General features: G+C 33.7%; 2 protein-coding genes across 2 annotated transcripts; one reads left to right on the forward strand and one right to left on the reverse strand.

The window, feature by feature from the left end:
* Positions 1–1,394: 1,394 nt before the first annotated feature.
* LOTGIDRAFT_236615 (hypothetical protein) lies at positions 1,395–4,738 on the forward strand (the record flags this gene model as incomplete). The annotated part of the gene is made up of 4 exons (XM_009067686.1): positions 1,395–1,486; positions 1,821–2,147; positions 2,638–2,877; positions 4,419–4,738. Exons 1-4 carry the CDS (start codon positions 1,417–1,419, stop codon positions 4,736–4,738), a joined length of 957 nt encoding a protein of 318 aa, XP_009065934.1. The 5' UTR covers positions 1,395–1,416.
* A 5,170-nt stretch (positions 4,739–9,908) lies between these two features.
* On the reverse strand, positions 9,909–16,900 carry LOTGIDRAFT_133597 (hypothetical protein; the record flags this gene model as incomplete). The annotated part of the gene is made up of 8 exons (XM_009067687.1): positions 9,909–10,077; positions 10,512–10,608; positions 13,984–14,095; positions 14,507–14,620; positions 15,001–15,103; positions 15,146–15,206; positions 16,065–16,165; positions 16,755–16,900. 8 exons carry the CDS (start codon positions 16,898–16,900, stop codon positions 9,909–9,911), a joined length of 903 nt encoding a protein of 300 aa, XP_009065935.1.
* Between the last annotated feature and the right edge of the window lie 4,776 nt (positions 16,901–21,676).

The following is a 21,676-nucleotide window of genomic DNA, read 5'->3' on the forward strand; positions in this document are numbered from 1 at the left end:
TCTCCTCTAAGAACACATGGGTCCAATTGAAACTACGTATGGTTCTTACATAGAAATAACACACACGAACGTAGTTCACAGCCATTTTGAATCTCTTCCTCGACTTAATAAGTCGAATTTTTAAAAAGGCAACAATATTCCAACTAAGCCCTCAAATCATATTTAAAGTCATTTCTAAACCTTTACTTATGATTTGAAGGTTGTGAACTACGTTGGTGTGTATTATTTCCAAGCTGATGCCTCCAATATTGTTTTTGGGTGGCTCACTCAAGATGTTGCTGACGTGAGCACTGAAACCCTTGTATGGACGGCGACCAGATAGGTTCTGGGAGGCTAGCCGATTTCGAACAGTGGCCACTGGTCTGACGAATTGTCTGTGCTCCTGTGGTGAGTCACGCAAATATTGCCGCAGGGTGAGGCGATCATGTCTTGGTGTTGTAACACGAGGACGACCACCGTGTTGAGACCATTAACGCTGTTGGTGGTGTTGTAACGAATTCAAAGTCTTTCAATGGTTTTTTACACTTAAGTTGAAAGCATTGGCAATGATTTGGCTACGTTGTCCCGCGTCCGATGCGTCTGATGGCTTGTAAACGTTGTTGAGAGGGTAGATGTACCATGATCGCTGTCATCCCAAACCAACTGAATTCCCAGTAGGTGTCAGGTAGTTTTTATACAGAACCCTGGCACATTTTGCACGTGCATTTTAATTTTCCCGTGCATCACTTGCAACTTTCTCTCACGGTTATCTCACAGGTCCCAACTGTTACACCGAACGCAACCGGTATTATCAGTTGAAAGTCAGCAATTGGTCTTTTAAAAGTCAAAGAATCATCAAAATGTTGATCATGAACGAGTATGTCCTAATAATTCAAAACATGTGACGTATATTTCTATTTTGAATCAGGAAATCTTCTTAAAGGGACGAGTTCGCCATTTCTATTTTGACCAATCATACCATAATCTCAGAAACGGATTTTTTTTAGCTGAGCTAATCAGTAATTGTATTAACAGTTCACCGCCGAAATTCGAGTCTTCAAATCCATGTGTGTCCAGAATTATCCAAGTTTGAAAGTTAAAATGTCGACTCGTCTTTTCTTTAAACGATACCTTATATGGAAAAAGACATATATAAAAATAGAAAGCAAAAATGCTAGTTTGAGGTATATTTGATGGAATTATGCGATTTTCGTACATTCTAGTACTTCTGAAGACTATTTACATATATTTAAGACCCAAATCCGAAAATGGCAAATCTGTCCCTTTAATGTAATCTTAACTTCCTGATTCAAATCTTATATATATATATATATATCGTCGACTTTCTGTTTCTCTATGACATACACTAGAGATGTAAATTATATATAATAATCATTATTTAGATTTGAATCGTGTAGCTGACAACAGATCAAAAAAATGATGTATTTTTGTTTTCTTGTTTATTTTCTGGTTATTTTCTGGATACAGGGTGGTGAAACACAGTTTGGTATGTTATTGTTCGCTTTTTCATAAATATAATAATAGGATCTATTTCCAATGTTGATTCTACAAAATGCATGTCAAGTTGACAAACCCATATGCCAAATAAACATTTTAGCTTTGTGAACCCTCTGAAGGCAATAATGAGATGACAAAACTAAATAAGATCCCAGATGCTGTAAGAAAAGATCTCTATAGGATCGTAACAGGGTAATTTTTATGAGGCAACAATACTGCTTTCTTTGAAGTCAGTTAGGCTTTCGATAGAATATATAATATATCTAATTTTTGATTTCTTTATTAGTTTACTAAACATTCCTTCTATATTTTGTTTATTTTAGAAAATAAATTTGTTATCAGGACTAATGCTACCAGTGTATTACCCAATGAGCCCTACACCATCACTTGTTATTCTACTTCATACAATAGCTTTAACTTAACAAAGAACCACACGAATATTGTTCAAAGGTTCGAGAGAAAATGCCAATTTGAAACTGGTGTTAATGAAAATGACTACGAATGTATACCAACATCTGCTTACCCTAGATATGAACTAACATTAACTGTTCTTCATGGTGAGAAATATCCAACTACAGCACAGTGGGATTGTGTTCATCCTAAAGATGACAGGATATATTCCAGTGTTAATATCACAGTTAGGAATTCTGGTCAGTAGACTATATCTAAAATTGTAACAAAATAATCCAATAAAATAAAGATCCCATCTTCCTGAAATGTTCAAAAGATAGTGTTCCAAGGTGCACTTCTTGTGTTTTCGAGGCCGTAAAGTCTTAACTTATTGTGTTGCAAAATCTGGAAAACAAACAGCGTCGGAGGCCTTATGGCATCTTCACACTATCAAGCTTTTACAAATTTCATATGAGAAGAAGTCCGAACAAGCTTGATATTGTGAAAATTGCTTTGTGGATTCTTACATAATGTTATATGCGCTTGATAAAATAATCTCCCTTGAGTCTATAATGTAACTTTTCCTTACACTTTTCCGTCGGTCTGTACGAATGTGATCAATTTTATCACAACATGGCGTTGTGAAGTCGTTTGATCAATCAGTTCTAAAAAGACAGGTGTAAAACTCCTCTTTTTTCAAGAACTAAATTAAGTTATATAGTTCATAATGCCTTGTATGATCTATTTCAGATCCACGAAGAACAACAACTCATCATGATAAAACAGCATCTCCAACACAACCTCCACGCCAGTCATCCTCCAGTTCACCTCCCGGTCAGCCACCAGTCTCTAGCACCAATAATGTCGACAAGCAACCAAACATCATTCTAATAGCTATTGTCTGTTCTGTGGTTGTTTGTGTTTTGGTAATCACCGTGATCGCCGTGATGTTTGTGTATAATAAACGAAAAAAAGATCTGGCTAAGCTAGGTTAGTAACCATATCAAATAGTCTCCTGAAAATATTTTTATTATAAAGATATTTGGCGATCAGCATGTAGAGAAGACCCATGTAATCTAATCTTCACAATGTCAAGCTATTACGAACTTCATACTGGATTGTGCGCAAGCAAATACAGCCAAGAAAAGCCCTCGACAGAAATGCTGTAAAGATTATGGCTCTGTGGTCACAGACTTTTTTCGATGCCTCTGATTGGCTGTATTCCATTGCGTACAATCCAATCAAATCGTTTCATTTACAAACTTCAATAATACAGGAAAGGTTAAGATGATGCAATATGCGAATAGGTTTGATCATTGATGGCGGTGGGCGGTGACAGCCTCACAAATAAGAGGCAGAATGACACATATTATTTGGGGAATAAAAAATAGTATTTGAAATCTCACAGGGTACAATTCGAGTAAAAATTATTCTCTGGGATCGCTAAAATATGTAGTAATGTTGCACAAGGAAGTATGTCTCTCTGTCTAAATTATGATACTTCAATACGTGAAATATTTCCAGTTATTTAGTGAAGTTGAAGTACCTCTTCAAATGATATTCGATTTGTTAAAATTTGAGGGAAATATCCTAGCCTTGTAAAAATTAACAATATAAGTTTTGCGAGACAAACCTTTCAGAGAGTTCACATAACTAATATCTTTATTAGGTATATTGAAAGGTTGCATTGAAAAAACATAAAAGTTACATGAACGCCTAATAAACATTATCAGCTATGTCAGTGCTGGAGACAAACGGCCTCCGTGGAAGTAACGCTAGCGCTCTCCAACATATCACGGTAATGAATGGCCATTTTTATTTACCAGAACTATGTCAATGTTGTCACGTGATCACGTGATTCTGGTAATTCAAATATTAGAGGCAGGTTGTTCGCGACTACAGGTGTTTGTAAACAAAGTCAATGAAAACAAAACATCGTTAGATATGTATTCAAACTGATAATAAAATGTATCATTGGATAACCAATTGTCAAAATTTATCATTAAATACATATTATGTTAGTGTCAGAATTATCTCCCAAAGTATCTAAATTTAAGGACTATATTTAGGTCGCAATATTACTATCAATAGACAAATCACTGCCAAATACCGGAAGTAAAGAGTCTCGCCCAAGAAGACACAACGGAATTAACCATTCATTACCGAGTCAGATTCAGCCGACAATTGCCGAATGTGCTGGAGAGGGTACAAAAGGTCAAAAAATTAATTTCATTAATGTTCAATGTATGTTATTATATTATACTTCTTGTTTGAAGAGTACACTCCAATATAACTATTACTTCCAATTTTGCCATACTTTGGACTGGACTTTGTTTAACGGAATTGTCTTGTGTGTACTGATTTTTATATAAAAAAAAAGTATGTTCAAGACAATTCCTTTCATCAAAATCTCGCTCAAAGTATGGCAAAATCGAGAGTAAAAGATGTGTAGTAGTAGACTCTTCCAAAGAGAAGTACCATCAGGTGTATCGAAAAGAGTAAGCATGGTCTGCTATTTATATTAATTATAGGGTCAACAAGACCAATAGCACGAGAACCAATGAGATTTCAAGATGATGGTACTTACGTTAAAGTTGATAAACTACCACCACCAAAATATGATTGGAATGTTCGCGATGAGGATTTCGTTAGCCTTCATGAAACTCTTCAGGTTGATAGTGTACCAGAAAGTTCCAACCCTAATTTTGATGCCAGTAAGGTTTATGGAGTTGTTTGTAAGAATTCCGTTGCTAATTCTAAGGACCCTTATGGAGGTGATGAGGCCGGAAAAAGCAACCCGAATTTTGATGCTGATAAAGTGTACGGAGTAGTGGATAAATCTGCGAATTGATAATACCCGGTTTCCGACTCTAACACAGGGAATGTGTTTGCTAACTTGTAAAGGTATAGATGGACAGTGAAATGGGATTTTAATTACATTTTCATAAATGCTTATTTGCTATGATTTATTTGGTCTATCTAGATTCCATATTCACAATTATTTTTTGTGATGTGTTTGTCGGTGCTATTCCATGGCAAAAACCCAAACGTCTTTTGAGTTGTGCTGTAAATTGATCGCTATCTTAACGCAAAACTTGATTGTGTGAGCTACCTTGAAGTTATTCTATAAGCCGAGTTTAAAGAATTTATACTGACAAATCATAAATGAAAAAGTCGAAAGGCAATTTGGAGAATTTTTGTTGGTTTTCATCACAAGTAGCAATGCTGGAAAAAATTATAACGTCAAATCCTCTATGTAACTTGTTTTATATTGTTTAGCATAATAACTGGTGCCTGTTTTGCATGCAAGCCTAAAATTAATTATATTTCTGTGTTTGTTATATTTTTTAAGGTGTTAATACTAGTTAATGTACATAAATGGATACAGCCTGCGTTACAAAATTAAGAGGTCTTAGTCCTAATTTTATATATATATATATATATATATTGAAGTTATTGCGTATTACTGAATACAAATAAATAGACAAATTTTACCCTATAGAGTTAACTTGCATTGCAAAAATAAAGTGATTGTAAAGAGGTTTTCTAAAAAAATTTTGTGTGTGTATCGAGGACATTGATAGCATCAATTTGCCCTATTCCAATTCTAAATCAGACGTGTGTGGTTCCTGCGATTGCACTAAAACTAGTGTGTGATGACGTCACTGATCGCGAAGGGCCTAACGTGATCAATATATGAGATTCTTTATAATCTCTTAAAGACGCTTTGATCCCAGGTCTTGGTCACAATACGAAAATAAAACTACAAGTGGTATTGAAATGGTATTATTAATGAAAAAGGTACAGATAATAATAATAATAATAATAATTACAATAGGTTATCATACACTGACTAGAACAGAGAAAATATCACTAAATTAATGGAGTTATAGGATTTGCCAGGCCCTGTATTCTCGAAACGATCTTTGTACTAGGATATCCCACAAACAGTGTTAGAAATTAAATGAAATTAATGGATTTTCAGGTTCTACTTTTCTGCACCATAGAAACAGTGTAAGACGTTAGAAGATCCTAGTACATCCTAGCGCCGAGATCGTTTCGAGAATAAGCGGCCTGGATTAAGGTTACTTTGATGTTGAATACATATATTAGGAAACGTTGTAAGAATATAATGTTGGCAGATACACCACCATGCTGGATTGAGTCCTGCCTCTGTATAAAATATTAATTGGTGATATTCCATGAAAACATCGTATTCAATGCAACCTTTGTTACATTTTGGAAAATTTGTCACATTCCCGGACCTCTCTACAATGGGACTAGCAGGAAATATTGTAATAGAATAATGTTGGCGGAACTCCCCCCCCCCCCCCTCCTCTCAGGTGCTGGAGTGAGTCCAATCTCTCTAAACCCTGACATCTACTTATAAAACTAATATTAACCTATAAATACTAGACAACTAGTTACTTAGACATAAATATAATATGTTATTTTAAAAAGGTTTTCTAATTTTTAATCAGACATTTGTGGTTCCTGCAATTCTACTAAAACTAAGCGTTTGATGACCTCACTAATCGTGAAGGGCCACATGTGATCCAGCATATTTTGCGGTTAGTGACGTCATCAAACAGTTGAATTGCTAGGAGCGCAGATGTCTGATTGAATTTTTGCGAAGTGTCCCCTATGAAAATTTAAAAAAACCTCTTTAAAATCCTTTAAAATAAATTCAATTTACAAAACACGATAATAGAAAGAAAATATGTAAAGCTGGGGAAGTAAGATGCATGGAAATATATATATATATAGATATAGACGATATTGGTTTTTAAAATCATACAACACTGTGGGACAATCTATGACAATGAGTACAAATAACTAGATAACAGAAATGAAAGGTAAACACAGTTTTTGATTCTGAAAACCAATAAGACAAAGAGAGAAAAGAGCATAGCTTTACAGCGAGGACAGATGGAAAACACAAAAAGGCATAAAGAAAGAAGCTAGATACATAGACTCATTTGGAATGTTAGAGGGCCACATAATATTTGGCAGAAGAAACGAGGTTATGAAAAAAAAACAGCAGTTATTTTTACCCCCGTTGTAAATTTTTTTTATCTTTTTTTTTAGTTCATTTAATAAAGGATAATATAACACATAAAAGCACAGGGACACATACAGAACACAAAACAATCTTCATCATGTTGAATATTGCAATAATAAAATATTGACTACATATATGAAAAGGTTAGGAAGAGGTTTTCTGTATATGAAACTGCGTATAGTTCTTACATAGAAATAACACACACGAACATAGTTCACAAACATTTTGAATCTCTTCCTCAACTTAATAAGTCGAATGTTTAAAAAGGCCATTTCATTTTTAAAAAGCCTTCAAATCACAATTAAAGCCATTTCTAAGCCTTGAATTATGATTGAAATGCCCAGTTTTTAAATAATATCTTTTATTGAAATTCGACTTATTAAGTCGAGGAAGTGATTCAAAATGGCCGTGAACTACGTTCGTACCTTACGGAGTTTCGTATGAAGTTCTCTGTTCAGTAAATGTGTATTGGGCAACTTACAGCTTCTTCATGCACCATTCAAATTTTCCGTAATTTTTGTATAATTCTGGAAAATTTTAGTAGATTATGACGTCACTACTACAAGTACCATTTAGCTTCAAAAGTATTTTCAATAGTGACGTCATAACACGATCAAGTGTTTTTTGTCACTGATACTCAGAAAACCTGCAGAAAACCCCTTGCCAATCTTTTAGACTTTAAGATTATAAACATTGAGAAAATGTAATAAAAAATATCCAAAAGAAATAAAAGTATTTGAGATCATTTACTTCCAAAATTTAAAAAAGGTAATTAAAAAAAAGATAAAATTCAGGCTGGATATAGAGATGTTGGGAGGAAAATAAGCTTAATAAATTCAATTTGGATAATCCACATGGTCCATAAGATCGTTTGTAATTTGAGATTGTCATCTCAACAAATCTTTGTGAGAGTTCACACAGCTCCTTAAGTATTTGACGTTTGAAATTGTTATCTCAGTATCTATTTGGGAGAATCCACATGGATAATAATGTTCGTTAGAAATTAAAGCAAAGCTCAATAAGTTTTTAACGTTTGAATTAGTTACGTTGGAACCTTTCAAAGAGACAACAATTTTGGAATCTATGATAAGCACAAAATTTGGATTTTAATTTTCATTGCATGATTCGAACTGCAAAACCCTGAAACATCTTATTCTGCTCGGGTTACTCTATATCCAGCATCGTGTAATATCAGAGGTTATAATGACTGGATTTCTGCTTGATTTTTGTCTAGGGACAGAAAAATAATGCTATAAGCTTAAAATAAGATGTGTATAATGTTTAACAAGCCCTAAAAAGCTCTAAGCTCAAAATATGATCATTAAAATATTTGTTCTCCCTGTCTATACTACACACTGAGACGCCGCACTCCAGGTTTAATGAGCTGATTAAAATCTGAGCACTATACTCCCAAATATACAGTACTGATAAGCTCAAAAGAGTGCATGGTTTAAGCTCAAAATATGATCATTAAAATACGTTTTGTCACTTTCCATTCAATACTCACTGAGTTTAACCAGCGCCCTTTTTAAGATTAAAATTTGCGCATTATACACGCAAATATACGTTAGTGATAAGCTCAAAATAGTCCATGGTCAGTCTGGTGTAAGACCATAATTTGGGAATGAAATGAACCATATAAATTCACAATGGCATAGCACTAGTTATAGCACAGCATAGCTGTTAAAACGAATACATAATAAAGTGGAGCAGAATTTCAAAGGTGTCTCAAACATTGGAATTCTCTGAAGCACACGTAAAAAACCATTCATATGGCTGTTGATGACTCTGTATCAACAGCAGCCGATTCTCAAGTTTTCCGAATCCTTCAGACTTTTTTCTTCTAGATCCTTTTGATTCAGAGCACTATGGCTTTCTCCTCTGACTAAAAGATAAGCCATTTCATATCACAAAGTTTAGTGGGAAGCTTTCTTATTAAAAACATGCTTATGAAACACTTTCTATCCTTTTACAAATCTGTACTATGATAGTCACATGAGCTCAATAAGCTACATATCTCTAACTGGCAGATGAGCTAAACAAGTGTCATTTAAAAGTTGTAAATATTTTTTGCTGTTCCTTGATCCTTATTCTGTTGGTCTCTAAAATCAAAATGTAACATTTATTTGCCAAAATCTGCTTCGAAAATCTAGCATGGTAAAAATTGAAAGATTGGTTCCTTTCACAATTGCCGATCGATAACTGTTTGAGATTTCATTGTTACATATTTGAAGATACCTAAGAAAATTTCCTTGTAATCTACACAAAATCTAGAAATCGAATCTTTCTTGTCTGCTAGTATCACAGGAAATATATATGGACTGTCATGCTTTTCATTAATTTTGGATCACTTTTGATCCTGTAGACAAAACTCTTCTGACACTGTTGACACCAATCCTTGATCCTGTTGAAAAAGACTCCTTGATCCTGTTGACAATAGTCCTTGATCCTGTTGAAATCTGTCCCTGATCATGTTGACAAAACTCCCTGACCCTATTGACAAAGACTTCCTGAAACCTTTGACCTTTACTCCCATCCGACAATAGTCCTTGATCCTGTTGAAATTAGTCCCTGATCCTGTTGAAAAGGGCTCTTTGATCCTGTTAACAATCCTCCTAAGAATAAATCTTACATACAATTTTGAGAATACTCCTTAATTCTATTAAAGAGACACACTGATTTTGTTGACGAATGGCCCACACCTTAATCATTGGTATCATTTAGAGACAAGATTCTCGGATACTCTTGAAACTCCTGGATCCCATTGTCAATACTCCTTATATAAATGATATACAATATCCTTCAAAATGTCCTGAATTCTCCAAACACACTCCCTGTTATATTTTGATCAGCAAAAGACTCGAAACTACAGTCAGCTTCTAATGAACACGAAAAGCTATTTACACACATGATTGCACTAATAAATACTACTTGATTAAAAGTCATGGGATAAAAGTATTCAAGACATGATGTCTAAGCCATCACCAGCTTTCACGAATTCTGGTAATTTTTCCATGAAAATATGGGCCGCATGATTGGACGCCATGACTGTAAGTCTATCTAGGATATATTCGTAACCAGGACGATCATCAGGATTTGAATTCCAACACGACAACATCACATGATATCTGAAAAGAAAAAAACACAATGTTCACAATGAAAAGTTTTCTTATCATATTCTGCCGAACACCAGGCAGGGTTTGCTTACCCTTCTAGACACCTGATATCACTTTTCAGTATGAAATACTTACTCACTTATAATTGATATACTTCCTCATGTCAAAAGATCATTAGCTGCTACCAATGATTCGCCAACATGTTGTTTGGATTTCGTGTTTCAGGTTACAGTTTGGATCGTTTTTACTTTAGTCTGTCATGTGATATTGTCATGTGAATACTTGTTTAACCAGATGATAGAACTAAAAGTCACCTAATGTCTTCTTTTTAATAAGAATCCAACCAACAGAGCTCAATTTCAGCTATCTGTATCCCTTTTCAGAATCAAAATCTGAATCATGACATCATCAGAAATGACTGGAAGTTGCACATAAGTCATACTTACAATTCAGGACTCATATGATTTGGTCTTGGCATTCTATATCCAGAATGGACTTTTTCTAAAACTTCTTGGGGTCCCATACTAGGGTAGGGCGTTATGCCTGAAAATATGAAAAATATGTTGTGTTAGTAAACTAAAAATTGGTTGATATTGAGGGAACTGACATGTCCCCTCCCCCTTAGTTTCTGACTGGAGTCTTATCGCCCTACAATTGATGTATTGAGCTCTATTTTAACAGTGGTATTTCTACATCGCCCTACAATTGATGTATTGAGCATTATCTTCACAGTGGTATTTCTATATCACTCTACAATTGATGTATTTGAGCACTATCTCCACAGTGGTATTTCTATATCACTCTACAATTGATGTATTTGAGCACTATCTTCACAGTGGTATTTCTATATCACTCTACAATTGATGTATTGAGCACTATTTTAACAGTGGTATTTCTATATCGCTCTACAATTGATGTATTGAGAACTATTTTAACTGTGGTATTTCTATATCACTCTACAATTGATGTATTGAGCAGTGTTTTAACAGTGGTATTTCTATATCGCTCTACAATTGATGTATTGAGCTCTATTTTAACAGTGGTATTTCTATATCGCTCCACAATTGATGTATTGAGAACTATTTTAACAGTGGTATTTCTATATCGCTCTACAATTGATGTATTGAGTACTATTCTAACAGTGGTATTTCTATATCACTTTACAATTGATGTATTGAGCAGTGTTTTAACAGTGGTATTTCTATATCGCTCTACAATTGATGTATTGAGCAGTGTTTTAACAGTGGTATTTCTATATCGCTCTACAATTGATATATTGAGCTCTATTTTAACAGTGGTATTTCTATATCACTTTACAATTGATATATTGAGCACTATTTTAACAGTGGTATTTCTATATCACTTTACAATTGATATATTGAGCACTATGTTAACAATGGTATTTCTATATCACTCTACAATTGATGTATTGAGCAGTGTTTTAACAGTGGTATTTCTATATCGCTCTACAATTGATGTATTGAGCTCTATTTTAACAGTGGTATTTCTATATCGCTCCACAATTGATGTATTGAGAACTATTTTAACAGTGGTATTTCTATATCGCTCTACAATTAATGTATTGAGCTCTATTTAAACAGTGGTATTTCTATATCGCTCTACAATTGATGTATTGAGAACTATTTTAACTGTGGTATTTCTATATCACTCTACAATTGATGTATTGAGCAGTGTTTTAACAGTGGTATTTCTATATCGCTCTACAATTGATGTATTAAGCTCTATTTAAACAGTGGTATTTCTATATCGCTCCACAATTGGTGTATTGAGCTCTATTTAAACAGTGGTATTTCTATATCACTCTACAATTGATGTATTGAGAACTATTTTAACTGTGGTATTTCTATATCACTCTACAATTGATGTATTGAGCAGTATTTTAACAGTAGTATTTCTATATCACTCTACAATTGCTGTATTGAGCACTGTTTTAACAGTGGTATTTCTATATCGCTCTACAATTGATGTATTGAGCAATATTTTAACAGTGGTATTTCTGTATCACTCTACAATTGATGTATTGAGCTCTATTTTAACAGTAGTATTTCTATATCACTCTACAATTGATGTATTGAGCTCTATTTTAACAGTGGTATTTCTATATCCCTCTACAATTGATGTATTGAGCTCTATTTTAACAGTGGTATTTCTATATCACTCTACAATTGATGTATTGAGCTCTATTTTAACAGTGGTATTTCTATATCCCTCTACAATTGATGTATTGAGCTCTATTTTAACAGTGGTATTTCTATATCACTCTACAATTGATGTATTGAGCACTATTTTAACAGTGGTATTTCTATATCACTCTACAATTGATGTATTGAGCACTATTTTAACAGTGGTATTTCTATATCACTCTACAATTGATGTATTGAGCACTATTTTAACAGTGGTATTTCTATATCACTCTACAATTGATGTATTGAGCACTATTTTAACAGTGCTATTTCTATATCGCTCTACAATTGATGTATTGAGTACTATTTTAACAGTGCTATTTCTATATCACTCTACAATTGATGTATTGAGTACTATTTTAACAGTACACTTAATGTATTTTAACAGTGAAAATATGTTATTATTGTATATCATAGCTTTAAGGAAGAATATCACTAAATATAGTTTTATACAACATTTCAACATTGTTGTTCCATAAAGCTATGTCTATATCAAATATAAAACTATAATAAGATTTGAATTACTGAAGATACTAGTTATCATTTATCAGAAAGAATTGAGGGTCCTGGCTTTAGTAAAGAGGGGGTGCTGGCTTATTGAAGTTTTCCTTCTACAGATTATATAGTGAATCGGTCAGGAGGCTTCCCCAGTTTAGAGGGGATCTGATGGCTAGATTTCAGCTTTATGAATCTAATTAAGAGATTATCAGATTATCAAGTTGTTGTAATACCAAGTAGTGAGTGATGGCTTTATATTTCAATAGAGAGTTGTCATTAAATTTTGCATTTTACAGATATTGAATGCCATATAATGGCTAACCTATACCTGATAGAGGATATTGACTGTCGGTCATTTTAGCTGCTTCGTCGGTCATGTCCGGCAAATGGCGCCACATCAACAGCCCTGCTATATGTAGTCTATACACCATAACAGACTTGAATTACTCAAAATTCTGTTTATCATATATCAGAAAGAATTATGACAATGTTAGATACTAAATATAACTTTACAGGATACTATACAGGATATCAGCTATAGAGATATTTCCTAACTAAATTCAAATTAAATCAGTATTCATCCTAGTAGACCACCTCAGGAAATGAAAACTGGCAATATTTCAAATAAATGTGTCATAATGACACTGTGAATTGGGTTATTTTTCTGAAATTTTCTATAATTATTATGATATCATTTCCAGTTTTCCACGAAAATAGGAGAAAAAAATAAGTCCATTGGTTAAGATTTTAAACTAGACGATTTCAGTTTTTTTTTTTCAGTTTTACTTTTATCATTCTGAGCTCATTTCCAGTTTTCATTTTATTTTTATGAATTTTTCAATTCTTATTTGTTCAAAATTGTCAGCATCATTCCAGTCAACTTAGTTTCAAATAAGTTAGGAAAATCCAGGAAAGATCAATGCTCAGAAGTTTGGCCACAAACAAGCCGGTAGAAAGGATTCTTGTGAATCAAAGTTTTTTATCCTTATCGAACTATTGTCAAGAAGTTCGGCCAAAGACAAGCTGGTAACAGGTAACTTGATTGTTCAGAGGGACAAGTATATCCATAGGGGTAATGGTGTATGGTGTTTAGTTGCAATAATGGAATTGGTCAGTTGTCAGAATTGTTTTTGCCCCCACCCCCTTGCCCCCTTGTAACTACAAGCCTTGCTGGTAATAAGGATCCTTGTGGACTAAGTTTATATCTTTTACTTACCAAAATGGAATATTTCCCAGATCAGGATACCAAATGACCAGATATCAGTTTGGATATTGTAGATATTTTCTACCAGAGATTCTGGGGACATCCATCTAGTGGGTGCTGATGCCTTAAAAAATGAAATTGAAATGAAATGGAGTTTTACATTATTTACAGAACTTTGCATGGACAGCAGAATTAGCATTAACTCTTATAATTTGATATAGTTAAGGACAAGGTATCTTTAAAGTGAATATCTGCCAAGGATGGAAGCCTAGGAGTGTTTAATATTCAGTCTTCAGGATGTGAGGAAATATAGCTAAGGCCAGATCAATTCATTTTCTTGTTTCTTGGATTTTTTCTTGAAAAATCTGTTAAGACATGAGGGGAAAAAACTGAACAAATTTGTGTGAAGGGCAGGAGAGAAAAAAACCTTGATTTTGGTGCCCTTTTTTCCCTGATTTCTAGTTAATTGAGGTAGGAGGATCCATTAAACACAATAATAAAATTTGTCTGGTTTAAAATAAAAAAAAAAACTTACTGGTTCGTACATATTTCTGTCGGTGATATCTTGAGCGAACCCAAATCCTGACAATTTACAAATACCACCTTTACTACATAGTACACTAGCCGATCGTAGGCGATAGTATATCAACTGAAAATATAAGCCAAATACAGAGGATTTTTTTAGGACTGGTTGTGGCTCAGTTTATTGCACCTGTATCTAATGAGGCTAATGAAGGCAAGCAACACCATGCAGTATGCTATGAGGGAAATTTTTGGGGTGAACACATAGTGGTTGGCATTTAACAATGTCGTTTTGGAAGAAGCCAATACAATAAAATTCCGTACAAAACAATTCCAGTAACCAAATATCTCGTCCAAAGCATGACAAAATCAGGAGTAATAATAACATCAAGTGTTTCGAAAAGAGTAAGTGATAAGTCAATACAAAGGTCAATACATAGGTCAAAAGTCAATACAAAGGTCAAAAGTCAATACAAAGGTCAAAAGTCAATACAAAAGTCAACTTACTTTAAATTTTTTAAGATGAGCCAGACCACTGGCTGTCTGGGCCGTTAATGCTAGTAACTTATGGGCTGACAGTGATTGAGATCGAAGACGTACACCCCCCTCACTCTCCCCTCGTTTGATAACTACATGATGTCCAGGGCGGAACTGTAGTAGGAACTCTTGTAATGTTCCCTCTGTGGCCAGTTCCAACATCATTAACCATGGTTCTATAAATATAAATATCACAGTTTAAAAAACACTATACAAAAGTCCTACTTGTTGAAAATCAAAATGGACATAACTGGTAAATTTAGTAATAATAAACAAGAATGGATCTGTAATATATGGGAGGTAGAATGAAAAAGACACATATCAAAGCTTTGGGGTCCACATGAGGGCCATTTCAGCAATTTTGCCCCATTGTTCATAAAGAACAAAATACTAAGTTAAGACCTTTATTCTACTTGATAAGAGCTCATCCCCTACTGCTGACACAAGTTTCTGATATAGAATCCTCATCAAGACTGCAAGTTTGGACTTTGAGATTCAACAAAACAAACCAAGGGGTACAACTCTTGTGATTGCAACAAGTACATTGATGTTAGCATTGTAGCATCCAGCTAGTTGGATTACAGTTTTGGGTTGAGAGAGAAACAGGGCAATCCTGATCAGAACCCTAGCAACAAAACAAAGGGAGGAAACTCTTCTGACTGACTCATTTATCGTTGGCAATGTAACTTATTGTTGGGAGGGGATAGAAATAGGGCGATGCAGGCCAGAACCTTGGAAAAAAAAACCAAAGGGGGAAAACTCTTGTGACTGACTCACAACTGTATCAATTCCAGTGAGTCTCATGACTTTTGGTTGATGGGAGGGGGACCAGTGGACAGAAATAGGGTGGTACGGGTTAGAACATGTAAAAGGGGAGAAACTCTTGTGACTGTCTCACTTTCAGTTAGCAGTGTAACTTCCAGCAGGTTTTATGCCATTTTGGGGGTGAGAAAGTGATATGTAAGAGATGGCCTACTGGTCTGAACCATGGCAACAAATCAAAGGGAGGTAACTCTTGTGACTGACTCACTTACCATTAGCAGTATAACTACCAGCCAGTCTGATGACATTGGTATGAGTTTTGATCATTTTTAATACTTCTAACTCTGATACAAAAAATCTTTTCTCTTTTTCACTGGCTTCATCTGAAATGGTGTGATCATTTTTTTAATAAAAAGAATATAACTATGAACTGTTATTTTTTGTAGGTACAACAGTCCATGGAATTACCATTTAACCAGTGCCACCATTTCAGTCAAAAATGGTTAACATCTGCTCCGAGAAGCAAATTCGTAAGGAAAACAATTGGTGGCTGCCCTTTTTTCTGTAGTATGTATTAAGGACCTAGACTCAGCTTTTGAAAAACATTTCCTAGGGAAACTAATATCTAGGTTTCTAAGTTATCTTTGTATATCTTGTAGACTTGAGGAATTTGCACATAAAAAAATATTTTACAAAAATCAGGGGCCTATTAACAAACTCTCAATTAGTTTCAGCATTTCATTCTGCATATTGGGAGAAGATGTTGAAAGCTGGCTCTTGGAAGCACTGTCCAAGGCATAAGAATCTTCCTTTTCCAAGGGAAATCCAAGCAACAGCCAACGTTTTGGAAATCCAGCCAATCCACAACACTGATATTTCCATACTTTCCAAGCTTATTCATGGAAACACTGTCCAAGGCTTTTTTAACATTTCTTTGGAAATTTCAAACCCCAAACCAGTACTTACTGTTCAGCTTTTTGATACAGACTCGAACAATTTCATTAGTATTGGGCGACTTTCTGATTCGTCCTTTCCAGATCTCAACGTATGATCCTTTACCAATCTGTTCAACCAATCGGATATCTCGTCTCGGTACTTCCCAGCTCATTCGTAATTTGCTATATTCTGTTGGCTACAAATTCAATGATGAATATGGAATAACGTTCAAATTAGACAGAAAAATTAATTGAAACCCAAATTTATATTTTTAACTTCAAATTTAGAAATTTTGCTTATTTTAGCATAAATCTTTACTTTGTGACCTAAGCCATTGTTTTTTAGAAACCATGTTCACAATCTAACATTAAATAATAGTCCAGAATTCATATCAATTAATTTATAAATGAACAATAAGTTTTGAAAAGCTTTTAAAAAATGTACTAGTAATTCTTTGATTGAAAACATACTTTAAACTTTTAAATAATGATTTTTGATCTGTAAAGAAAGCTTTTGGGAATGCAAAATAAGCTCACATGCTTGTGTATGAAAAAACAAAACAAAACAAAAAGGATTCTAAAATTATAAACAGATTTTTGCAAACTAAAACAAGCAGGAAAGAGAACTCGGCTTGGAGAAATAAAAATGAAAATAATAAGCTACAATGCAATTCTGGCTCTGGCTTCGACTCGTATATATGGTGAATCATGATCATGTTAAAATGACGACTCTTCTTTTCTTGAGACTCTGCCTCATATAGAAAGATAAAGTAAACTTAGTAGTTTGAGGTATGTTTAAAGGAATTATGAGATTATACTTCCTAAGACTATTAACATATATTCAAGACCCAAATTAACCCACAGAAATAGTGAATCTATCCCTTTATAAATAGAAATGTGTTCATGCAGTAAAAGCAACAATTTTCAGATACTAGCAACTACGACAACAATGTACTACAATGTACAACAATGTACAACAATGTACAACGCACTACGCACCCTGTATTCAGACTGGAGCTGTACGCTTTCATCCAGTAGCTCCACCTCCTGGTCATCTAACGTCTCATCGTGAGAACGAGCCATCTTTTCACGCATTTTATGTTCTTTTTTCTGGAAGAGTAAAGGTGGTAAGAAAGCGTTAAGTTGAGATGTGGAGTACAGAGGGTTAAAGCTTGAGATAAAGGTCTGGCTTTAGAAATATAATTTGGAAATTTTGTCATAATGAAAAAAATAATTTGAATAACAAGAAATATAAAAAAAGTATGTTTTGAAATAAAATAGAAATGAATATTAAAAATCAGGTCAAAATGATAAAAAATAATTAAGAAAAAGATTGAACTTCATTTTGACATTTTTGTACAAGTAAACAAAGGCATTAATTGACTATAAGTGTGAATTTTTAGTTTTATTCATAGTTTACTTGCACCTTATCAAAGCTATTGGTTTTGCTCAAGAAAAGAGAACTTACATCATGAATTACATCAGAACAAGTTGCGATCACAGAGTAATTTTATCGGCTGATATAGGAAGAGGGATTGGTTTAAATGCATAGATCAAGAACTAAAGGTTTGGAATGGGTAAAAGTTTGAAGAAAGTTGGGATTGGGTACGAGAATTATTTTCTTGAAGCTGTATCATTGAACTATTTAATGGAACATATGTTTTTGGTTGAACATCTTCTATGCCAGCATGCGACTCTTTTAGATTTACTATGGCAATTCTCTTAAAGTGCACTCACACCAAAAATAATTAAAAGTTGTGTATGGTTGGTCATGAGTTCAGAAAGCAACCCACAACTCAGTTGCTAGCTATAGTGTGAGGGCCACTTTATATTTGTCTGATACTCTCTTCAACTTCAACAAAAGTTACTATGATCCTTTCCAATCAAACAGTTTATTAAGAGTCATAACAATGCACCTGTAAACTGTATTTGTTAGCAGTCAATCAAACAAACTGCACATGCATTTATTGTCAGTATAACATTTCCCTTAATACCTTACATGCTGATTATTATTCAATGTTTTAGTCAAACAGTTTTCAATTTGTAATGTATTTATAAAGGCATATCTAATGAATTTTAAACCAATTCAAACTAGCAGTTTATGCCAAAATATCAAGCCTATATCATAGGTGAGTCTATACCAATAATATATTTTGGCTGGATTTGTTTCTCATCTGAAGAGGTTAGAATTTATAAAATATGCCTTTTAAAATGAATAATGTTGTAAATAAATATAAAACATGCGCAGTAAAAGAGAGTCAGCAAGTATTCAGCGCAATCGTACAAGAATAATGCATTGCACCAATTCCAAGTGATATCATATATACCTTCTTCATAGATGATCCACACCAGGTTCCCATATAACACAGGAGTTTTATAGGGTTTTCAGATCCTTACACCCGAGGTAAATATATGGTATACTAGTCCTTCAAAATCCTAAAGCTTATACAGTTAAAGCAAAAATGCAATTTAGCAGTAAAATTCTAATTTTTAAAGATCGAAAATCTTCTACAGTTTAAGCAAAAAAGAGCAAAATCTGTGAATTGTTTAGCCGTTTAATTAAAGTTTCCAGGAATAAAATTCACTTCAAAGCAGAAATAGGACAACATTGGAATCTAAATTTTCAAGTAGGCTAGAGCCTTTTATGAAAATTTTAAAAGCAATAATATTCACTAGCCCTATGCATAAAGATTTTGAAAAACTAGATACACAAGGGATTCATTTCTGAAAAATTCATACAAATTTCTACCAGTGTGAATGTTAGCCTATGATAAAAGCACACTCACTGACAAATATTGCATAAATTTTTTAAAAAGGAGCCACCAAAGAGGATGTAATGTTCATTGCGATAAATAAGGGGCTGAATACAAGCAGAAGCTATAATACAAATAAAAAATAGAGCATACCCCACGATGTATATTATTATTATTGTTATAATGAAGAGGGAGTTTTGTGATACACATCTAGAACAAAATGATGGAGCAAAATATAAATTTATTATTTTTTTGATAAGATGTAAAAAGTGACACATGTGGGCATGAAAATCCAAAGACTATTTTTGCAAAATAAAAACATCAAATTCTTTGCAGATTGATTTGCATAATTTATGACACAAAATTGTGAAATATGACTTAAATGAACAGAAAAACCAAGTTTTACTCAGAGACTAGCTGAAATTCTTTTCAAAATCAATAGCCTGAAGAAGTAGGCTAAAATATTGTTAAAATTGTCACTTTGAATCTCACATCATGCATAAAAAAAAATTGAAAACAAATCAAAATACATCCTCATATCTTAAAGAAATGAGATGACATATTAAGAAAATTTCAAAGAGAAGTTACTTCATTTGAATATGTCAAAGGGACATAACTTCATTTCGATGCACTAAGGGAAATAATTCTGTCAATATATCAAGGGAAGTAACTCTTAATATGTCAAAGGGAAATAACTCTATTTTACATTTCAAAGAGAAATAACTCCATTAAAACATTTCAAAGGGAAATAACTCTATTTAACAACCTACCTTCATTCTCATGGCTATGATTACAAATATGATGATGAGTAAAACAGCAAGACCTGCACTGACTAGAGCTCCAATAGCATACGGTGAAACTGAAAAAATACAAAACAATCATTGATGAAAAATATTGGGACAATCAAAGTTTTATACCATCAACAAAATCATGAAAAAAAACTAAGATCTGAGACACTAGATCAGGGGTTAATTTTTTGAAATAGCGAAATTAAACCCGCCCCAGGAAAAGGGCTTGCCTAAATAAACAATTTTGAAAATATAGTAGCCTAGGTCTAGGCCTTAAAGGGATTGTAAAGAGGTTTTCTTAGTTAGTTTTAGTGGAATTGCACGAACCACAGAAGTCAGAATGAAAATTTGGAATGATGCAAATCAATCCTATCAGTGTCCCCGATACACATAAAAAGTTTAGAAAACCTCTTTACAATCTCTTTAACTGATTTGATATTAGAATTCTAAATCAAGAAAGTTTTGAGTATAGGAATGCAGGCCTCATACTCTTTGCAATGAATTTTTTTTTTTTTTTTAGGACATACAAAGTTTGACAAGTCAATAGGTTACTGATGGTTTGCATTTCCATCAAAAGATGGAATACAAATTGATTATTGAATTGCCAAAAGAAAATTGAATGTATTTTGAAACTAGCCCCAATATTTGAATCAGTCTGCAGGAGACTGTTGTTATTTGAATCATGCAAGAAATAGATTGACTTGAAAGAATCCAGTACAATTGGAATCTAAAATTCTCTTTTATCTTACATAAAACAGGAAAATTAATTAATTAACAGAAGAAATGAAAATGTGAGAGGAATAGAAATACTACAAGTAGATCAGTGGGATAACAATGGCTGCTTGTTGATTGACATGTCAGTCATTTACAAGGCAGGGACTAATGTTAGCATCTTCTTTGGCTATGAAAATGAGCAAAGCCATGCAGTGTGCAATGAGAACAATTTTTGGATTGGCCTTCTTTGTTTGTTATTGCAAACTGTCCTGGGATCTTTCATGTGTAGGGCCCTACAACCTGTATGTAACAAGGGGTTTAATGGTTTATTGTTCTATCAGAGAGATAAGTTTTCCGTGTCAGCAACTCAGGGCTTCAATCACTAACATGAGTGAAAAAGGTTACCAGTAATTCATGTTGAATCAAAGATATTAGGAAAGGTGAGTAGGTATCTTGTCAAATAAGCCAAACAAATCAAATGACAATGTTAGTATTGAAACTAAAAAGTAAATTAGCATAGCTAAGCGTGAAAAACTAAATTTAACAGAACAAATATGAGGTCTAGGTTAGTTGAAAAGTTCTTGTGCAGTGGCGGTGCCAGGGGGTACAAATAGGGGGCAGACTGACTCAATGGGGGACAACTGCTGAGGTTGAATTCAAATTTTGACTACTCTTTGGTGGTGTCATAGTCGCA

Source organism: Lottia gigantea (genome assembly GCF_000327385.1).
Source record: "Lottia gigantea unplaced genomic scaffold LOTGIsca_85, whole genome shotgun sequence".
NCBI classification, from domain to species: domain Eukaryota; kingdom Metazoa; phylum Mollusca; class Gastropoda; family Lottiidae; genus Lottia; species Lottia gigantea.